The sequence below is a fragment of the Sceloporus occidentalis genome, unplaced genomic scaffold (genome assembly GCF_023333645.1).
Source record: "Sceloporus occidentalis isolate IW3139 unplaced genomic scaffold, rSceOcc1.0.p SCAF_2, whole genome shotgun sequence".
In the NCBI taxonomy this organism is placed as follows: Eukaryota; Metazoa; Chordata; class Lepidosauria; order Squamata; family Phrynosomatidae; genus Sceloporus; species Sceloporus occidentalis.
The window spans coordinates 206,024,301-206,045,709 of record NW_028316982.1 but is presented as its reverse complement, the minus strand read 5'-3'; the positions used below and the strand labels follow the sequence as shown (position 1 = coordinate 206,045,709).

The following is a 21,409-nucleotide window of genomic DNA, read 5'->3' as shown; positions in this document are numbered from 1 at the left end:
TGGTTTTGCATGCAAGCACAAAAACTGTAAGATTTACATCCCCAGTATGCATCTAATAAATTAGTATTCTTTAAAATATTAATATAGCCTAGCACTATGATGGTGCAGTACATAGGAATGCTGAAATTATACTCCAGTCATGGATGAACTGGCTAACTGCCAGTATATTTGACAACAGCAAAGAGGGTTGTGATGAGAATGTTTCTAATTCCACTTCAATAGAACCACTAATTTTCACATACCCAGCCTATACAGGTCGGTGGGATATTTGTGGTCAGGGCAGTCAGGTTGAAATAGTATACTTCAGGTGGCAAGGCAACATGAGACGAACACATAAACATGGAAATTGGAGTCTAAACAAATTAAATATTGCAGCAAGACCTTTTTAGGCCTTGTAGAGTGGGCATTCTACTTCAGTCCATTGATCAGCTAGCTAAGCATTGTCATCAGGAACTCGCAGTGCCTTTCCATGGATTCCTACTTGAACCTGGGACTGCTATACGCTTCCATGCAAAACAAGGTCAGTATTTCAGTTCTATTTCAGATAGCAGAAATGTTGAGTCCAATGCCATTTGCAATAGGCCCTACCTTGCAGACTGTGCCCAAGCTGAAAATAAAATGTCAGCAACTACTGAGCATGCAAAATTGTTGACCAAAGGCGTGACTGCAGATGCCTAAAAAGGCACTACATGGGCTATGCCCTGCCTGAAACACCATTTCTTAAATTCTGTTCACATGAATTGTATTCTGAAACAGATCTGTCATTTTTCTAGGATTACTATATCCTTATTTATCACTCCAATATGAAGCATGCATTTCAGCTGATATTACTGGTGGCGCAGTGGTTAAATGCCTGTACTGCAGCCATTCACTCAAAACCACAAGGTTGCGAGTTCAAGACCAGCAAAAGGGCCCAAGCTCGACTCAGGCTTGCATCCTTCCGAGGTCGCTAAAATGAGTACCCAGACTGTTGGGGGGAAATTAGCTGACTTGCTAATTAGCTTACTTGCTGTTCACCGCTATGATCTTTGGAATAGCGGTATATAAATAAAACAAATTATTATTATTATTATTATTATTATTATTATTATTATTACTGTGGCATAAGATTTTCCCAAACCCATTATGTTTTGCTTTCCTGATGGTAGAAAAAAATTAAAATTCCTTTCAACGTTATACTAATACTGATTAGTTTTATAGTATGCTGTCAATATTGTAGATAGGAGTTTTTCACTTACGGTCATCATGCCATCCAGAAGCCCAGTCTCTGGCTTGGGTGGTGCCTGTAGCCGTTCCATTGACCACTTCTCAATAACTGATGCCACTTGCACATTGTCAATGTTGAGCAGACGAAACCCTGTCATATTGACTCCACTGTATCTGTAGGGTTCCAGGTCTAGTGCAAACAAATCCTTTGTTGCCAAGATTTTCATTATAAAAAGTAAGAAAGGAAAAGAAAATAGAAAAAAAATATTATGTCAATGATAAAAGCAGGCACCTTATCCTGAATTAGCTCTATAACCTAGAGGTAGTTGCTGGCAACCACTGGGGCAATGACTCTGCTTAAGGTTTTCATCCAAATTTTAAAGGTACTATTGAATTTTCTGAATTATTTTGAGGATAATCTCCTTTTAAATGTAAAACTAATACCCAAACTGGATTTACTGCTCTACTCACATGGGATCTGGTGGTTGTCACTTTTTTAACTGTAGTGTTAATCTTAATTGTCCTTGCCCAAACAGTGATCTTCCCATTACTCTTTTACTAAGACCTGTGAGCATTCAGTATAAACAGCCATGGTAACAAACATTGATTTTCACCATGAGCCACTGGGGTTTGCATCTTTTTTACAGGTGGCACAGGCTGCATCCACACTACAGAAATAATCCAGTTTGACACCATTTTAACTACCATGGTTCAATGCTATGGAATTTTGGGAATTGTAGTTTTGTGATACATTTAGCTTTCTCTGTCAGAGAGCTCTTCTGCCACAACAATTTGCAATTCCCATAAACACATAGCATTGGGCCATGACAGTTAAAGTGGTGTCAAACTGGATTATTTCTGCAGTGCGAATGCAGCCATAGTATACCTAAGTATGAAATCAAATCTTTATATGCCAATGTCTACCAGACTCTAGACATCCTGAAAGAGTATTTTCAAAGTGCACTAGAGACTACATTCATTATAAAATCTGAATAACTGTAAGATGAAAAGGATTTATGAGACACTTGATTTGCTGCAATATAAGATATTAGATACTCAAAACAGTGTTTTTAAAAAGGAGGCACTGTAATATATAGAGCTGGTGGATATCAATTGTGTAACAATGTTATAGATATCACCCAAAAAATACAAATAAAAAATAGGATGAAAAATTGGCTGCTCATGGTAAAGAATACTTTCTGGCTGTGGGAAAGAAAACTGCCAGCACTGAGATGAACAATACTGTTTTTCTGCTTATGAGCTTCATATTTCTTCCTGTGTCAGCTTTGGTATCTTTTTGCAACGGTATCTGATATATGTGTCAAATTGGTGAAGAAGTGTTTCCATGTGTATTAGAAGTTTGAAAACCAGACATATAGTGGGTACTTTAAGTGATATTATTTTTGTGATTGAAAAAGCAAGAGGTATATCTCAGGATCTGAAAGATTTGTGTCAAGAAACAAACAACAACACTGGTATTAGCAAAATACCAGTAAAAAAGTATCAACTTAAATTCAGTGCTGTGCTAGCAAAACAGTGCCAACAGAGTTGAACTTCATTATCCACATACACACACATCTTTCAAAGCTAGCCAAAAATGAGTTCGAGAAATTTTTCAGGCCACCAGAGTTGGTTTGGGGACTGGGTTGTCAGGAGGCTGCAGCAGGAAGGGGAAATCAACATTTCTCCCAGTACTACTGGAACAAGTCTCCTTCTTTAGAGGCTGGATGGCCATCTGTTGGGGGTGCTTTGAATGTGTATTCCTGCATGGCAGGGGGTTGGATTGGATGGCCCTTGTGGTCTCTTCCAGTTCAATGATTCTATGCTGTTCACCAGCAGACATCCAAGACAGGATAACACCCATCATTTATCTGTCTGAATTTGAAATCTGATAATGGTTACAAAATTGTAGGACATACACAAAACAAAATCTTATATTCCATATTACACAGACTGTCAAGGTAACTCTGTTAGTTTTCCCTGAGAAAGAAAGGTTGCTTAAGTTTAAACATGGCTTGTTCATTTCCATCTGCCTTGAGTTTAAACAATCACAAAGCAGGTTACAGAAGACCTCTGACATTCCTGACTGTCAGTGAGAAATGAAAATTATTCCCTCTATATACCTATAATGTTCTATACGTGACCAGCACTTTTCTGAAAGTGTATGTTAGGCCAATGTACTGCAAAGAAAATTATACTAGGAGTCTTTGGCTTTTTTTTTTTAAGGATTAAGCAATAAATATAATTTTAATGGCTTTAGTTGTTAAACATGTGTTGAAAAAACAGTAAGAAAAAGAAAAATGTAACTCAGCAGCATTGCTGACGTAAGGAGTCAGTCTTGTTGTAATTTTGATGTATCTCTGCTTTTGGAATATGATTGACAAAACCACTGAATAAGCTAGGTATCAGGAAATTCATGATAAATATATGAGCACTAAAATGTAAACACACTCTTGCAGATTTTCTGTAAGAGAAGAAAATTTAACAGTAAATAAGGTGAATCATATCTTTCTGCTGGAGAAGGGTATACGTTTAATACAGAACTAGGGAGGAAATGTGTCATGTTTCATTCCTTGAATACATACAAATCCTACAGTGAGCCAAGTAAGATGATCTTGCCAAGCAGTGACAAAAAGCTTTGGAATGGTTTATATTTGATCTTTTCCATTTTGTCCCCAGTCACTTCCTTGGATATGTTTGTGAAATATGGGATAATAGACATGTAATTACTGTTCTTCTCATGTTGCAAAGAGATAAAAATGAGATGGAGAGGAAATGGGACTGGTTAGTATGACAAATGTATGAGGCCACTTCCATTCCAGTAATATGTTGCAGTTAAGATGCACGTTTCATCTATTATGACGACACACACATGCACACACACAGAAGGAAACAGAGAGAGAAAGAGAGAAGGAGATGAAGGTCTTTCACTGCTTCTGCTCAAATGGTAATGTCTTACCAGGGTTGTAAAAAAGTAGTGATAGTATTCAGTCATCATTCCCATGGAGAGGATCTATTGAGGAGAAAGACATTAAGGAGGAGTTAAAATCACAGCAAAAAGTAGTAAGAGTTCTATATGAGCGATCATAGACATATTCTTTAGAGATGGTAACTGCACAACTTAGAGTGTCTTGGTTAGTCTCTGACAGAATATCACAGACATTCACATGTTGCTGAAGGATGACTTCCTATCTCTTCATACCTAGATTATTGCTAAAATTATATTAATACCTGTTTGATTTCTCCTACACAAACATGCATACACAGAATGGTGTCAGAGACTTACTCCACCTATTAAGGGATCAGCAAATGAAGGAAATTATTTTAAACTAAATTATAGGAGAGGCTGGTGTATTTTGTGTCAGTGAGCAGTGAAACCCATCTGTTTAAAAGAACTATCCAATATGCTGAAGCTATTTGGGGGATGAGACTCAGCACCCTGGATAGCTCTTTTAAAGTTCAGTTTAAAATTCAAGGTGGATTCACTGCTGCACTGACATGAAAGCCACCAGCTGCCCTTGTTGAATTGTTTGGCCAGGAATTTTGAAATGTCAAAGAGAACATCTTTGGCAAACCAAGGCAGCCACCTGAAATTGCTACCTTTTGGTGTCATGAAAGCATAGCAAATTGTTAGTTATTTAATTTATTATTATTAATTTTCTATTTATGGTTATACAGCTAATTTTTGATGGAGAGAACAGCAGGTGGTTAGTAATTTAATTCACCATTTCCGCAAGAAGTAACAGTCTTGTTCTTCTGACCTCTACACATGCTATACTTGTGCAATCAGTCGTGCCACTGATTATGGAACCAATTACACAAACGTTAGCATGATTGGATCTGCATTGAATTTCCCCCTTGCACATAGAGCAGAACTAGGTGTGACATAATTTTTTTTGATAGAATGACATTGTTGGATACTGGCCATTGTATGTCTGGTGCCTTTGAGGAGGAGAGATTGGTAAGATTACCTATCTCAGGCAAAAATAAATTGATTGGCTTTGGGTACTTTGTACTTTGACTTGGGATGAGACAGCACTTGCTTGAAAAAGGAAAATGCTGTGGGAAAGCAGTTGTGCATAGAGAAAGATATGAAAATAAGTAGCAACACAGGAAACATTTCACAGTACGGACATGTTCCTCCCACAGGCATGCCCAGAGTGAGAGCAATTTGGACAATATTGCCTGTGCCTCTTTAAAGCAGGGGTGCAATTTTTTGCCTTTCAAAGAAACAATGAGTAATTTGAGTAATTCTCTTCCTGTGTCAAGAACTTCTTCAAAAACTACTCACAATTCAGCATTTGTGCAGAAAACAGCATTTGCAACAGAGAAACAGCATTTTCTGAACAGAAATATTGTTCTTTTCACTGCAAAAATACACATGTGAATTTTACACAGATTAAGTCCCAAACTTCAAAAATTCTCATCAGTCCAGGATCATTCTCATTAGGGTTTCCCAAAATTTGAGAAATATTTTTTTAATATTTTAAAATATCATTTCTACCTCTGCTGTAAAGCAGGCCCTCATTGCCAACATCAACTCCTGTTTTTACAAATGAGCCCTGCCCTTCCTCTACCCTGCCATATGTTTTTGTCAGACTTCCTTTGTCCATGGGTCTTGTAGAGGAAAACCACAGATTCCTATCTGCAGCAGATCATAAAGATTATAGCTTTATGAAAGAATGGCCTCTACAGTCATGCATTCTTATGCACTCAAAGAAGTGCAGAGAAGTGCAAAGAAGGAGAGAGAGAGAGAAATCCATATAGACACACTGGCTGACCGATATTCTACTGGATACCCAGAAACCATTTCATAATATTCTGTATTAGAATGAGAAAAACAAGATCTCCAGTGTAAAACACAACTACATGATGGCAATTCTCCATTATGTTTGATTAAGTCTAAACTTGGAACTGGCCGACAATCACCTTGTCTCTACAGGAAAGCCATCAGAGTAATAATGTTCCATTTGTGGAACAGAGTCACTTCCAAGCACCAGAACAGCAGATAGCAGCTGCTGTCATTTTAAAGTGCTGCATGTATATTTGGAGCTCATTTTGCCATCCTGGGGTGGCCTCCTGCAGCGCACAAGCTTTTAGTGTAAATGTATGGCAATAAATATGACAGAGTAAGCCAAGGAAATTTTATTTTAAACAATGAATGCCAATGGGGAATTTATTGCTTCAAGGAATTACAAAAAGACTAAAGGAAGAAACAGGCATAGCTTTGAAACTCTTAATATAGTGCATACTATTTAAGTTAAAGCAAACTCTCTATGACAGGCCTTTGACTGGTCAACTGATACTGTGATACTAAGAAGCCAGAATCCTATTGGTGACTTACACCAGTGTAACAGTCCATTAAACCAGTGTAAGGCACATTTTCAAATGGTGTGTAGTGCAAGCAGGGATACTGGAGCAAAAGTCATGTCTGTCTGGAGAGAAAGCTTCTCTATCTGTTCCCATGCTACTCAGTAGTGGGCTGGGCAGCTTTCTTTCTTAACAGAGAGGATTTCCAGTGTCATTCCCCACATCATGCTGTTGATGTGCCCATGGCTATGTCTGCCAGTGTGCCCACATACTGTACCAGCATAATTATATCTGCCAATTAAGATCATAGCCATAATATACGATAATTATATTTTAAAAGGTAAATGTAATCCCTTGACATGAATGTCTAGTCGTAACAGACTGTAGGGGATGGTGCTCATCTCTGTTTCTAAGGTAAAGAGCCTGCATTGTCTGAGGTCATGTGGCCAGCATGACTCCACCAAAAACTGTTACCTTCCCACTGAGAGATTGTACCTATCTATCTACTTGCATTTGAATGCTTTGAACTGCTAGGTTGGCAGAAGCTGAGACTAGTGCCAGGAGCTCACCCCATCATGCAGCACCCATGGAGGCAGAGTTGGGATGTGTGGTGTGCGGATGCCATGCCTCCATGCCACCCTGAAGCAGGCTCTCTTTGCCGGTCTGTACCAGCAGTTTGTGGACCTTGGGACCCTCCTCTAGGATGGAACTTACAATATTGTGGCTGAAGTACCAGCATTTAATCACTGTGCAACCAGTGCTCCTTTACAATGATCCAAGCATCTTTTCTACCTAAGGTTGTTTTCAGAAGAAATCAAATAACTTTCATTTAGATGCAATAAGAAACAATATCTTATCCCACACCTCCATCCCCACTATCTTGGTTCCTTATCATTCTTTCCAAGCCCCCAAACGTATCATGACCCAGCTTGGCATTGCTTTCCTCCATACACTTTTCCTAAGCTGTCTAATTACTCTACATTTTTCTATTTTTGAACACTTCAGCCTTCTATCAACTACATATTTTCTTGCTTTAGCTTATGTTCTCATAAGGTCAACAAGCAGTTATTTTTATATAGAGAGATTTCACAATTTAAGGGAGGTCTTTACTGGCTGGTAGAATAAATAAATAAATTTTAAACAAACAGACAAACAAACAAACAAACAAAAACTCGGGTCTACCTTGTTGATGGAAAGACTCCTTGCTTATTGAAGTCCAAACAAGCAGCAGTTCTGCTTATATTGCTGATAGGTATGCACAGTTATTTCTGCTATAATTCTCTATGATTGGCAGTTATTTGTCTTTCCCATTCTTCTTCCTTAACTTCACAAAAGTGCCTTAAATTGAGCAAGTGAGTGATGCTAAAGGCAGAGATCCAGCAGAAGCAAAGAATGTGTCCTATGATTTTGCACCTCATATACTTCTTTCCATTTCACAAAAATAGCCACTTTTTAAAGTTTAAGTCAGCTGCACCTGACTATGGTGGGAGTATAACATGGGCAGGAATTGTGGGAAGTAGATCCTGTTATTCAGATACTTGTTCACTGCTATGCATGCAGCCATGTTGACACAAGAGCTTGGGCTACAACTCCTCAAATCTCCAGCCAGTAAATTTTTACAAATCATTGAGCTAATCACATCTGCAGCACTCACAAATACTTTATCACTCAGATCAAAATAGTTCACTAATCTCCTCCCCACACTTTCATCACTTCTAGCAGGCTTCTTTTAGTTATCCCTTTATGACTTTCCTCTAGACTGTTTGCAGAATACAGAATAATGGGCTGAGACTGAGAAATAAACTAGAAACGTGTATGACTCCCACTTGGTGCAAAGACAGAAGATTAGAATGCTGAGATGATGTAGTTTTCATTACTAATAAATTCCTTCCAAAGAACTATTTGGTTCAAAGAATTTAAGAATAGCACAGAAAGATCAGGATATGTAAGATCTGTTGACTGAACAGCTTGGTGATATCTGTTGGTATAGATACCACCAGCCAATTTTCTCCAGATCATAGAGGTTACAAACTCCATCAAAGAAATATGAAAGATGGATTCTATTTGTCCAGGGCTTTACTTAATAACATGTAATCATACCTCTATTACAGATAGAATTCAAGCAAAATATCATCTCTCTCTCTCTCCCTCTGGGGATAAAAAAAACCCCATAATATTCTGTCATGACATATGGAAGCTTCAGTTTTCCGGACTATAATCATATTGAAAATGGCTCTTTCTCCCTCCCTCATTTTCCCCAAGAGTAAACTGCAAGTAGCTATGGTTAGAATTACTTTTGATTCCCCCCTGCTGTTTGGATGTGATCAAACAGTTGTTCTGTGGACACAGTATATCACAAGAAATGTCTTCCAGTCAAGTTGATTGTGGCACCTTAATCTTTTAACAGAATGAAACTTTCCCAGATAAAAAGAAAAGGATAATTTGACAAAGAACAAGTGGTGACAGGACATTTAAGATTGTTCTTCAGTTGATTTCATTTGTTTTGAATCTGTTACAAAAGGAATAATTTTTATAGCAATATCTTATTACTCATGAAGTAAACTAATTTTCTTGGACTTGTAAAATTTAACCAGCATATGCAATACAATCAGCCCTCCATATCAATGGATTATTTATCCACTGATTCAACCATCCATTGCATGAAAATATTCAATACATATTATTTTCTTTGCAGAAACCTAATGATCTTCCACTTATTTTATTCTGCGCAGACCACACAACCTATTTCTGTGCAGAAAATCCTATTTTCTCCACAAAAAACGTGTGAAGTTTCTGCAAAAATGAAGTCTTGAACAGTGAGGAAAATTAGCAAAGAAATATATCTGTCTACTACTACATCTATCTATTACTGTCTTGGCAACAGTTAGCATTGCTAGTAGAAGCTACTCAGCCTCCTAAGAGAATTCAAGCTGTATTAATCTGGAAAATCAGTATGCAAAAGTATCTTGTAGCACCTTCCAGACTAACTGAAGAGATTATCACAGCGTAGTCATTTTCACAACTATTGTACTGACAAAACAAATGGGGGCATCATGAAATTGTGCTCTTCCATTCCATGCATTATGGTATTACACCAGGTTGTAGATGTATGCGAGGGACATGTTCATTTAATGCAGCTTCTGTACTCCACGAGTGAATAGTTATTGGATCATTACATGCATGTGCTTTTGAGCAGGAAGTCCTAGTCATGCTCTCTACTACATGAACTATGCCATAGTGAGAGCATAGCGTTATTTGCTTCTGCCTTTTCACATTCCCCAACGTGAAGCGATATTGGGTTCTTATTCATGGGAGTTTATCATTAATGTGAAGCTGCACAATAATGATGACTTCCAGGCATGCTGACCATGAGATGATCCTGATGTCATATGATAATATTCACTCAACAATGTTTTAATGCTGCTATTGTTCCATGTTTTACCCCAATGTGATAATCTCCTATCAAGAAAGAAGCTAGTAACATGAGGTTTTATAGACTTGACCCTACTTCCTCAGATGACCCTTTATTTCTTTCTCAGGGCTCATTCACGCTAGAATTTCTGTGATGAGTAGATCCCGGGAGATTCGATGATGCAATGCCAATTCAAAGTTCCCACAAAGTTCCCACTATTTGACCCCAATCAAATCTCTCCATGGCAATTTAAGGCTGATGAAGTTCACATTACCATTAGTATTGATTTAAAATAAAGCCGCCATTTTGATCATTCTCAGGGGTGGGGCGGTTAAACTTTTTAAAAAATCTTTTGAAAACATTTGAAAAGATAAGGATAATAGCATTCTGATCAGAATATTAGTCTGAGAAATGCAAATTGGGTAAGTTTATTTAAAAATGTGGACTTAATAAAATCTTCCTATATTTTTGCTAAGTCCCACTTGGTCACTCATTTCCTAGCAAATAACCTACAAGAAGGTTTCTCTCAGAATGTAACCAATTCTGTCACTGTTTCCTAATGAAGAACTGCAGTAGTGCCTCCCATGAACTCTGAACCATAAATTATTTGCTGGTGCCGCAATCAACCTCAGTGGTAGAAATCTCTCTTTCATAATACACTTGATGTTGTAATTCTTATTTCAAGTATCTGGCCTTGAGTATATACTAAATCTGCTTTTCATCATTCAGCCCTACCTCCCATCATCGGGGCCAGGGGGGAGGATACAATTCTAGAACTTATATCCAGGAAAGTTCACATAATTGTTATTTCATAATTGATTTTGTGAGAGACCAAATTCAACCAGGGTATTAAATCACGGGGAGCAGCACACTGAGGCCTTGATCCCCCTTATGTTTGCTGGCCTCAGCCTCCACTGTCTGAAGGAATGTCTGACAAGAAAGCCTGTTCTTTCCACATAGGCTCAACTTGTGATTTAGCACCTGCTTACACGGTGTACTATATCTTAACAGCAGCCCACACATATACAAACCCCCCTTTCACTGCAAGAAGAGCACTGGGGCCAAGGTTATCAGAGTTAGGGCCAGTGGGGAATGGCCCCACTCTCCTGCTCCATGCAATGTTAACTGTGCGACCATGAACACCCAGCAAAGGTCTTACGTTTCTTCTTCACTAAGAATCTACCTAATAAGCAAACAGTACTGCTATCTCTGTACTAAGTAGCAGAGATCAACAGGAATGGAAAGAATATTCAAAAATATTGGGGAAATGGGACCAAAAAAAAGGTTCTTCCATGTTGGGAAACAAGTAGAATCCTAGACCAATAGCAATAGCAGCTTCATTTATATACCGCTTCATACCACACTAAGCAGTTTTAGGCAGTTTACAACTGTAAGCTAATTGTCCCTAACAAGCTGGGTACTCATTTTAGTGACCTCGCAAGCCTGAGTCAAGCCTGAGCCCCTGGCTGAGATTAAACTCACAACCTTGTGGTTAGTGAGTGAGTGGCTGCAGTACTGGCATTTAACCACTGCGCCACCGGGGCTCCAATGAGAATCTCCGAGTTTGAGACTTATTCTATTTGAAAAATGCACATTCTTTGCACAGAAAACATTTTTTGCACTGAAAACAATATTTCTGTCATAAAAAAATGTTTTCTGTACAGAAATGTTGTGTTCTGAAGAGAAAATGCAGTTTAATATGTCACAACAAAAAACAACATGTTTCTGTGCAGAAATGATGTTTTATATGCAAAATATATTTTCTGCATGAAAAAGCATATTCATGTTTTTGCATGGAACACATTCTGATTTGTGATTAATCTTTGAAGACTGTACAGTATGTGAAAGGAAACAACCAAGTCAGGTTAAGCTTTGTATAAATGAACAAAATGAACAAAATATACTGAACTTTCTAGAGCCTACTTGAATGCTTCTTCCATAATGCCTTCTTTCACCAACCTCCACATTTATTATGATTTCCATTTTAGCTTTTATAGCATGTTGGGGGAAGCTGATGGAGCAGAGTTATTTCCTGTCCCATTATCTCTTTCTCTTTTGCTGTTCATGCATGCTCAATAAAACTGTTGCTTTGCTTTGTATGTTGTAGGCAGATACACACAGCAACAGTACAATTGGCTAGAGCACAATCCCACTTTTTTCCAGCTCAAACTTCATTGCAGGATTTTTTGCAGACCAGCTGCTGCAGCCCGACTCCTAAATCTGTGATTCTCCAGACCTCCTTCAACACACTCCCAATGCTGATGCTGCTAAAAATGTCCAGCTAGACAGAGACTGAGAATGAAAGAGGGGGCTGAGTGGACAGAAAAGCGTTCTGTAAAAAGGAGCTTCACTGTCAGAAACTTTGTTAACTGAGGTATGCTTGTACAGGTATTCAGATACTGCACAGGATAGAAGGATAGTGCATATACTGAGGGATGTATCACTGTTATTCCCACTGGGGGAGAATTACTATTTGTTGTTGCTGTGTACCTTCACGTCATTTACAACTTCTGTGACCCTAAGGCAAACCTATCATGGGTTTTCTTGGCAACATTTTTTTCGGGGAGGGGGTCGCCTTTGCCTTCCTCTGAGGCTGAGAGGGTGTGACTTATCCAAGGTCACCCAATGGGTTTCCATGGCCAAGAGGTTATTTGAAGCCTGGTCTCCTGAGTCATAGTCCAGCGCTTAAACCACTACACTACGCTGGCTCTCAAGATACCATAGGGAAGGGCTTTTCAACAGGTTCTGCATATTAGCCATAACCTTTTACACAGTGTCTTCAGAGATGCTCAGATTGATTTTTCTTGTCCAACAGAGGCTCAGAGAAGGTCTCAGTGTACAGAATATCTGCTCAACACTGTGATCATAAGTCAAAATCTAATCCACCCCAACGTAGTTTTAGTGCTTTCCAAAAGCTGAAAACCAGATGGCATGAAAACCTGAATAGAAACAAATGGGTTTTTACCTCTTCCTTACCTGTTTAAGAATTTCTGCTGCTGTATCGTGTGAGCAATCAAATATCACATAGAACTCTTTGCCCTTCTTCATCTCCTTGAGTAAAGGTCGAGCATCTTTATTCCCAGAGGGTAACTGGCGGATTTTGATTTTAATGTTGTATCTAGAAGGAGCTTTGATGAGTTCTTGGAGACGAATTAGACCTAGAAAATGACAACCAATCATTCAAATGACTGTTCTGTGCAATGAATCTTTACTGTCATTTAGACTCAACATTTAATTTCACCATTCTACCATATATTTTAAATTTACCCCATATAAAAACTTAATGTGCTAGCATATTATTTATCAGATCCTTCAGTAGTGAAACTTAAGGAGTTATTTTCCCTTTATGACCAAATTTTTTAGGAAACATACCCCCCATATATGTTTCAAGATTTTCTTGGGTGGAATTCTTTTCCCCACTATCTGATCACAACCTTCACTATTTAAAAGGTCATATTGCAGTATATTCCCCTAAAAGAAAGTCTAAGGTCAGAAAGCAATCAACCTTAAAGGAAGTTAACTTAGGGCCCATTCACACTTAGGGATAAACTGTTTTTTTAACTGGATTGTTTTGAATCGATGAAGCTATTTGAAACAGAAGCAATGTTCATACTCTGTTGCCACGATCGATTCTGTCCATGTTTGTGATAAAGTTCACATTTGACTGGTGATCAGAGGCAGTACCTGGGAGAGAGGGGCAATGGACAGAGGGTGAGCAGAGAGGTGGAACATGCCCACCCCAAATGCCTTGCCAAACTGCCTTCCCCCCTCTTGGCACTCGTGGTGTTCCCATTTAGATCTTTCTGATTTCAAATTTGCTACATTGTCAAAGTGGTCCCTTTAAATCAATGTGCAACTGTTTTCCACTTCTGTTTCCCTTTCCCCCTGTGGGGCAGAGGTTGGGGAAGTGGGGGGGGGGGGTCCTTGGGAGGGGCATGGTGCAGCATGTTTTTTTTTTTTTTTAAACTTTGACCGTTCCTATGGTCCTGCACACTGTCACAGTTCTGTGGGTTCACGGGTGCAGGGAGTCAAGGACGCAGTGGGGAGAAAACTGCCCTGGTATGCATTGATTCATGAGTACAGTTTCCCCCCATGGCATGCATGGATTCTTGCATGCCAGGGCAGATTTCCCCCATGGCACCCATGGATCCATAAATGTTATGGGGAAAAACTGCCCTGGGGGAAAATCTGTGGGAGCCATGAGGAAAATCTGCTCTGGCATGCATGGATCCATGTATGCCATGGGGGAAAACTGCACCCACTGATCAATGCATGCCACGGCAGTTTCCCCCCACTGCGGCCATGACTCTCCATACCCATGTACCCATGGAACTGTAACAGTATGCAGGAGCACAGGAGCTGTCAAAGTTTTTGTTTTTTTAAAAACACTGCAACATACCCCCCCCAAGGAGCCCCACCCCTGATTTCCCTGACCTCTGCCCCACAGGGAAAAGGAGAACAATTCACTGGCAGAAGTGGAAAACAGCTGCATAGTGATTTAAAGGGGCCACTTTGACAATGCGGGAAATTTAAAATCAGAATTAGCTCCATGGGATCACCACGAGCATCAAGAGGGGGAAAGAGGCTGTTTGGCAAGACATTTGGAGTGGGTATGTTGCCCCGAATGTGATCAGCAGTGCGTTCACATTTGGGGCAATCTGCATCTTTTCAAAAGACACAATAAAAGAAATGTTTCAAGATGAAGCTGTTCAAGAGGGCTTGTCACGGTTCACCCCGATTTACTCCAAGTACACTCAGGGTGAAATAGGTTTGAATGAGAATGAGGCACTTTTAACCCAGTTTGCAAACCTGGTTAAATCATAGGGTGAATAGCCCTGAGAAGCCTATTTACAATGTTTCATGGAAAATCCAATGAAAGAGGATTGTTGTGATGCATGGTGCTGTGCAGAAACTTTGCAGTCTGTCTAACTTCCCAACTAGAGAAGAGCCATTCAGCCAATTGTTGGATGGCGAGTCAATGGGTAAATCCCACTGATGCAATGGGTCTTATCTAGTCAGGATTAACAATCAGATTTAGACCCTTATGTTCACTAGCAGCAAAGTGAGAGAGTCAGGCAGACAAGGGACCTGATAAAACCCAAGTTTCAGAAGTGCCAGCAATGTGGAGGGCACAGAACCATGGTGGGTGCAATGCATGGCATGCAGGCAAGGTTTAAAGGTGGAAGAAAGGCGTGGGATCACTGAGCATAGTATGGAAGAGAAAGGGTGGACCAGGAAGATGAAACAGAGTCACAGAGGGTTGCTGTGAAGAAAGCAGAAGACTAGGAAAGTGAGTAAAGAGTATATTTGTAGCACACAGTTACAGCACTGTGATCTCATTTTAATTGTCATGGCTCCATCCTATGGAATCCTGGAGGTTGTAGTTTGGTGAAGGATTTAGCATTCTCTGCTAAGCAATCCTAGTGGTATAGTTCTGGGGATGGAATAGAATTCTCTTGCAAGCAATTCCAAGAAACTCTCCACACTACAAATCCCTTTTAATGCTGTATCTAGAAGGAGCTGTGATGAGTTCTCGGCGATGAATTAGACCTAGAAAATGACATCCCACTGTATATACTGAGCATTCCTCTCTCACAAGTGTTTTTGTAGCTGCCTTTCCAATAAACTGGGAGATAAGACTTCAAATAGCTATAATAATAAAACAAAATGGGATGTATGCATGGCTCCATCTCTGCCATAGCTAGAAGACTGTGAAACCTGGACAACTGTAACATGATATGGATATTGAGGACTCATGGGGGTATCCCTCATGAGGTTACTTTGTTTTTCAAATGAATTAATTTTGGTAAACAAAGTTGATCTGTAGCCTACAGTATCACTCTCAGCCACTAGCTGTCAGATCTCACCTCACCAGCATATAGAAAATCATTGTGAAAAGCAGAGATTAATTTTTCTACAGAGGATGCAGTTGGTAGGTGCTTTCCCACTTAGAACCCCCCATTTCTTCAAACAATTAAAAAAATAGAAAGAGAGAGGTTGTCACTGGTTAGGGAACAAAGGAAGCAGGGTGTGTGTGGAGAAAGTTTGCACACTAGGGTTGAAGGAGAAAAAGACCAGGGGAAAAGAAAAAAGAGGGAAGAAAGAGTAGAATAAAAGAAAATGAGCACCAGAACTAAGGGGCTTTAACCCATGTGAAACAGATAATTCTTTAAAAGGTTGTTATTGTGTGCCTTCACATCATTTCTGACTTATGGCAACCCTAAGAGGAACCTATCACAGGATTTTCTTAGCAAGATTTGGTCAAAGGAGGTGTGCCTTTGCTGTCCTCTGAGGCTGAGAGATTGTGTATTGCCAAGGTCACCCAATGGGTTTCCATGGTTGCACAGCGATTGAACCCTGATCGCTAGAGTTGTAGTCCAATGTTCAAATCATTACACCATGCTGGCTCTCAGATGGAAATACACAAGACTGCTTATTATCTGCTTGGTTCAATAGCTAGATGCAACCTATGCTTTAAACAGATACGGAAGAGTTCCTTAAATTTCATATTTAATTCTCTCTCCAGTTATAGATGAAAGTCATTCACTCATTCCCTCTCTCTCCCTTCACATACACAGAGAGACACACATTTGTTTTCAAAGCCAGAAGAAAAAGCTTTTAAAGAAACGTTTTTCAATTAAAGCAAGAGTTACTTTTTGAATCTCCTCTAACAAATGGTAATTATGAAAATGTACTCTTAGAAAGCCAGTTTGAGAGGGCACATTTGATATTATTTCCTAGCTGAACCTACTTAGCATCTCTTGGTATATGAACTGCACTCACAGAACGCAAACTGAAGTATAAAGCAGCATAAAGTACTAGCACCCTATTTCCTCTGATGTGAAGCTATTGGCTCTTGCTCAAGGCCTCACATTGCACTGAGGAAATTGACTTTTTTCCTTGGTAGACTGATTCTCTCCTTTCAGTTTTTAAGCATCCACAAACCAATGCAGAATATGAACCATTATGCGTATTCAAGTGGAAATTGTAGTAGCACTACACAAAGCATCATCTGCAGGGGTTTCTAACTACCACATTCAAGTTCACAGGCTTCCTGAAAGGACTTTTTATACAGCTGATGAGCAAGCAGAGGGAATATATGCAACTTGGCTGCAAATCCACAGCTTGGCTGTATTAAGTAGCAAAGAAACCAAGTTGCCAAAGGTGCTTCTGCAGCCACTGTGACACAAGTTATATTAACAGAGAAAAATGGAGCTTCAGGCAGAATAATTTCAGGTGTAATTTCCGTTTACTGATAAGAACTCCTTGGCTCAAAATGATTCCATTTTCATAAAGTGTCCTACTGCAACAAAAGTTCACACCACAGCTGTTAGTGAATTTTAGATGGGGAGAATGGAATTGATTAAGGAAAATGTCTGATCCACCAGTGGATGGCTGGAAAACATGTGCTACCATTTCTTATGTCTAAAAATACTATATTAATAAAATATGACAAGAAAATACCTCTTCTTCTCAGTGTCCCTGTCTCTTCTCCATTCTCTTATGTTCAAACTTGATGGTGAGATCCAAGAGCCAGAGTACACCTTACTTTTACATGAAAATATATCTAATTTTTGTATTCCCCATCACCATGTATGGATGCAAGAGCTGGACAGTGAAGAAAGCAAATAAACTCATTTGAGAGGTGGTGCTGGAGAACAATGCTGAGAATACTGTGCATGGCCAAGAAGACAAATAAATGTGTCCTAGAACAGATCAAACCTGAACTCTCCCTGGAAGACAGAAGGACTAAACTGAGGCTGACACAGTTTGGCCACATCATGAGAAGGCATGAATAATTGGAAAAGATAATACAGTTGGCCCTTGGTATTTCCGGACTTGCCATCCACAGGTCTGGAAATGGCAAGCCCATGTTGTTCCCAATGGCAGCGTGGGTACGCAGCTGCACCATCATTAGGGACAGACATTCTGGCACCCACATCTTTCCAACTTTACTCATGGTTACATAAGCTCCGGTTCAGAGGCAGTCATGGAAGGTGGCATCAGCATTGTAGGGCCAAAACATCTCCCTCTGTGGCTCCTTTGCTCTCTTTTTTCTCTCAGTAGAAATGTGACCATGGCTGCCTTGGGCCTCCCAGCATTGCCCGACTGCCCCCCCCCCTCTTTTGACCAGGCCAGGCAAGGAGGAACTCAACTTCTCAGAGGAGAAAAGAGAGGGGTCAGACGGCAATGCCAGTAGCCTCTAGTCAGCCACAGAATGTTTTGTACATGTTTATCTTTAACTTGAAATCACTAGGAACTTAACATCTTATCTATATCTTAGGCCTGAAAGAGATGGGCCAAAAGCACTAGCTTCAGCCCGATCCGTGGACATAGTGTTCAGATGATGCATGCCCCTGGATTGGGACTGAAGCTGCGCCATGGCCACATAAGGCAGCCCAAACCCAGCCGCAGAAAGGAGAGGGGAAAAGCACTCCTTTTGGGGTGCTGGGTTCAGGACCCCAGCAGCAGTCTGGATTTGGACCAGGCTCATGTAGTCACTGAGATCCCACAGTGATTGGGGCAGGAGTGGCCTCTGGCCACTCCTTTTGCCCAGTCTGTTTGAGCAAATCATTTTCTTCAAGATAACTTTACATCATTTAGGTCTTATGATCACCTTTTGACTCCCCCCTTCACTTCTTAAGTTTACAGTATGAAGGTGTGTGTGTGTGTGGGGGGGGGGGGTATTCATTTCAATTGTTTCCTTTTTCCTTTTTATGTTTTAGGGGCAAGAGTTTCAATCCAGATCAGATCTAAAAATAATAAGTATAGCAGAATGCTACCATTTTATCGTTTAATAATTTAAATGCCAACAGATATAAATATAAATAGAAATAAAGGCAGTTAACAACAACAACAACAAAATAGCACTTTGCCTCTCAGATGCACTAAAGAACTGGCAAAGGAAGAATGAAGAGACAGAACAAATATTGACAGTGCAACCCTATGTATGTTTACTTTAAGGTACTTAGAGTGGTGACAGGCGGCTTCCATGTCAGTGGAGTGGTGAATCATAAGGTTTCAAGGAGGTATCCAATGTACTGAACTCTTTCCCCAAAATTTGAATAGTTCCTTTAAAGTTTGGATTAAAGCACAGAGTAGATTGATACACAACTCCACTGATCTAGGAGTTCCTAGCCACCTCTGCCTACTCTGACCTACTCTATTCATGTGTGTTTAATCATTGGAAATGTGGTGCTGGTGCTGGAGGAGAATTCTGCAGTTACCATGGTCTGCCAAAATGACAAATCAATGGGCCCAAGGGCAAATGAGGGTCCAAATACTCCCTAGAAGCCAAGATGACTATCATATTCTGGACGTATCATGAAAAAATATGACTCACTAGAAAAGACAATAATGCCTGCTAAGGTCGAAAGCAGTAGGAAAAGAGGAAGAATGCATTCCAGATGACAGACTCACTCATGGAAACCACTGCAAGACTAGAACAGGGCTGTTGATGATAAGGTGATTTGGAGATCTCCCATTCACAGGGTCACTATAAACCAAAGTGGACTTAACAGCAATTAAAAATAACAACTGTTTTAAATATTTCAGCCTTATAGTTCAATCCTATGCCTCTCTCCTAAGCAGTAAAACCTACAGAAGCCAAAGGATTATTAATAAAAGAAACTAGATAAAGAATGTCCACAAACTATATATCACTGAATCAAGCATCAGTGAGAATACCAATGCTGGTGCAAGTATTTATAACTGAGCTGGAAAAAATATTAGGGCAAGCCAAGTACTAAAGAGAATCTAACACATTTGTAATTTCTTCATGGAGTGAGGAACTGGGCAAAATGGGGATATCATCACATGTCCATTTAATTCACATGTGAACTATGCTAAGGTCTTACTGTTGGAATGCACAGCCTGTGGGCCTAGATATTGGATGAATTGTTGGTTTAGGGATCAGGACCACATTCACATGCAGAGCCAACATGGTGTAGTGGTTTGAGTGTTGGACTTTAACTGCCATAGCTGCATCCTATGGAATATTGGGGTTTGTAGCTTGCTGAGACAGGAGAGCAATCTGGCTGGCCCAACTGGAAATCCAAGAGTTCTATAGGATGTTGCCATGGTAGTTAAAATTGACTCATAATGCTATAACCATATAGTGTGAAAGGCCCTCAGATCTAGCCATCCTTGTCTCTAATGCTTTAGTTATCAGTCATGGTGTACAGCAAATTTAAATGTGAGATAAGCCTTCCATAATTTGAATTTTCAGTAGACAGATGACACACAACCTTGCACAATAATAGTTTGGTTTTAAGATCCCAAGACTCAAGGCTATAAATCAGTCTTGATCAACTTTTTTACCCTGGAGGGACCCCTGAAACTATTTTCCTGTCTCTGGGACCTCCTACATAAAAAAATATTATATTTACATTTTTTAAAAAAGGTGTTTGTTTTTTCCAATCACAATCTCTCATTGAACCCCCAGCAACCTTTCATGGAACCTTAGAGTTCTGGGGAACCCAATTAAAATACCTGTTGTGGATGCAAGATAAGTGGGTCAGATATTTGAGGATAATATATGCAGCCAGGCTAGCAAAGAGAAGGAAGGACACTTCTAATTGGGATAGAGGAGAATTTAAACTTTCTAATTTGTTATACAAGATCAGTTCTGAAAGGAAATTGTTTTAGGTTAAGGTTATTTCACAGGAGATGAAGATTCCATATCATCTTTATTAAATGATTTTCTAAAAACATTCTTTAGGAAACGTACGGCAGGAATCATTCCTTTAAAGAAAGTGATATGATTATACTTAGACATATAAATGGAACCATCGACCTATAGTTAGATGTTGAATCTGGGGTTATTACATACAATCTTTCCAATATTAATAAGGTTTCTTAAAATCACATGTAATTTCAAAATTGAAAACTTCATCAAGGAGCACTATGAAAGATAACAAATTAAAACAAAAAAATGCACACATGTAGGCACACACACACACACACACATCTCCCACTCCTCCCCAAACTGCTTCCTATGATATTTTTCATATTTATTCCACTTTCTTTTATATACAGACTGGCCTCTCTTTTTTCATATAATGCCAAGAAGCATATTTAATAATCAGATATCCCAGCATTCCACACTAACTACTTACAAAAGCCCTTTGAGTCAACTATGTTATCAAAGTCATATATTGTGAAACCTGCCATCATTAATACCACAACATCCACTTATTTCTATCTACAGGATAGCTCATAACAAGAGAAGACATTTTAGAGCTTGCTGAAAAATAGGGTCTGTTTTATACATGGGAAAGTCTTCACTCAAAGACTATAGGGCTCATTTTCAAACTAATATTTGAATGAAACTCTCAATTTTCAAGAATACTAAGGAAGCAATGGCAGACAGGCCAAAAGTGGTATGGTGGCGCCAATACTAGGGTTCGGGAGTGTGCAGCAACTTCACGCTCCCAAACCCTAGTATATATGGGCACCACCATTTTGGTGCATGTGCGTTTA

The 21,409-nt window shown here is 39.5% G+C and overlaps 1 protein-coding gene across 9 annotated transcripts in view; it reads right to left on the bottom strand.

Annotated features, from left to right (window-relative positions):
- GRIK1 (glutamate ionotropic receptor kainate type subunit 1) overlaps window positions 1–21,409 on the bottom strand; it is a 221,483-nt gene that overhangs the window by 78,869 nt on the left and 121,205 nt on the right. For all 9 annotated transcript variants that reach the window (XM_089512115.1, XM_089512119.1, XM_089512120.1 and 6 more), the window contains 3 exons: window positions 12,905–13,086; window positions 4,166–4,219; window positions 1,239–1,412 (listed from right to left, as the gene is read on the bottom strand). In XM_089512115.1, the coding sequence (XP_089368241.1) occupies window positions 1,239–1,412; window positions 4,166–4,219; window positions 12,905–13,086 (410 nt within the window). The remainder of the gene's footprint in view (window positions 1–1,238; window positions 1,413–4,165; window positions 4,220–12,904; window positions 13,087–21,409) is intronic.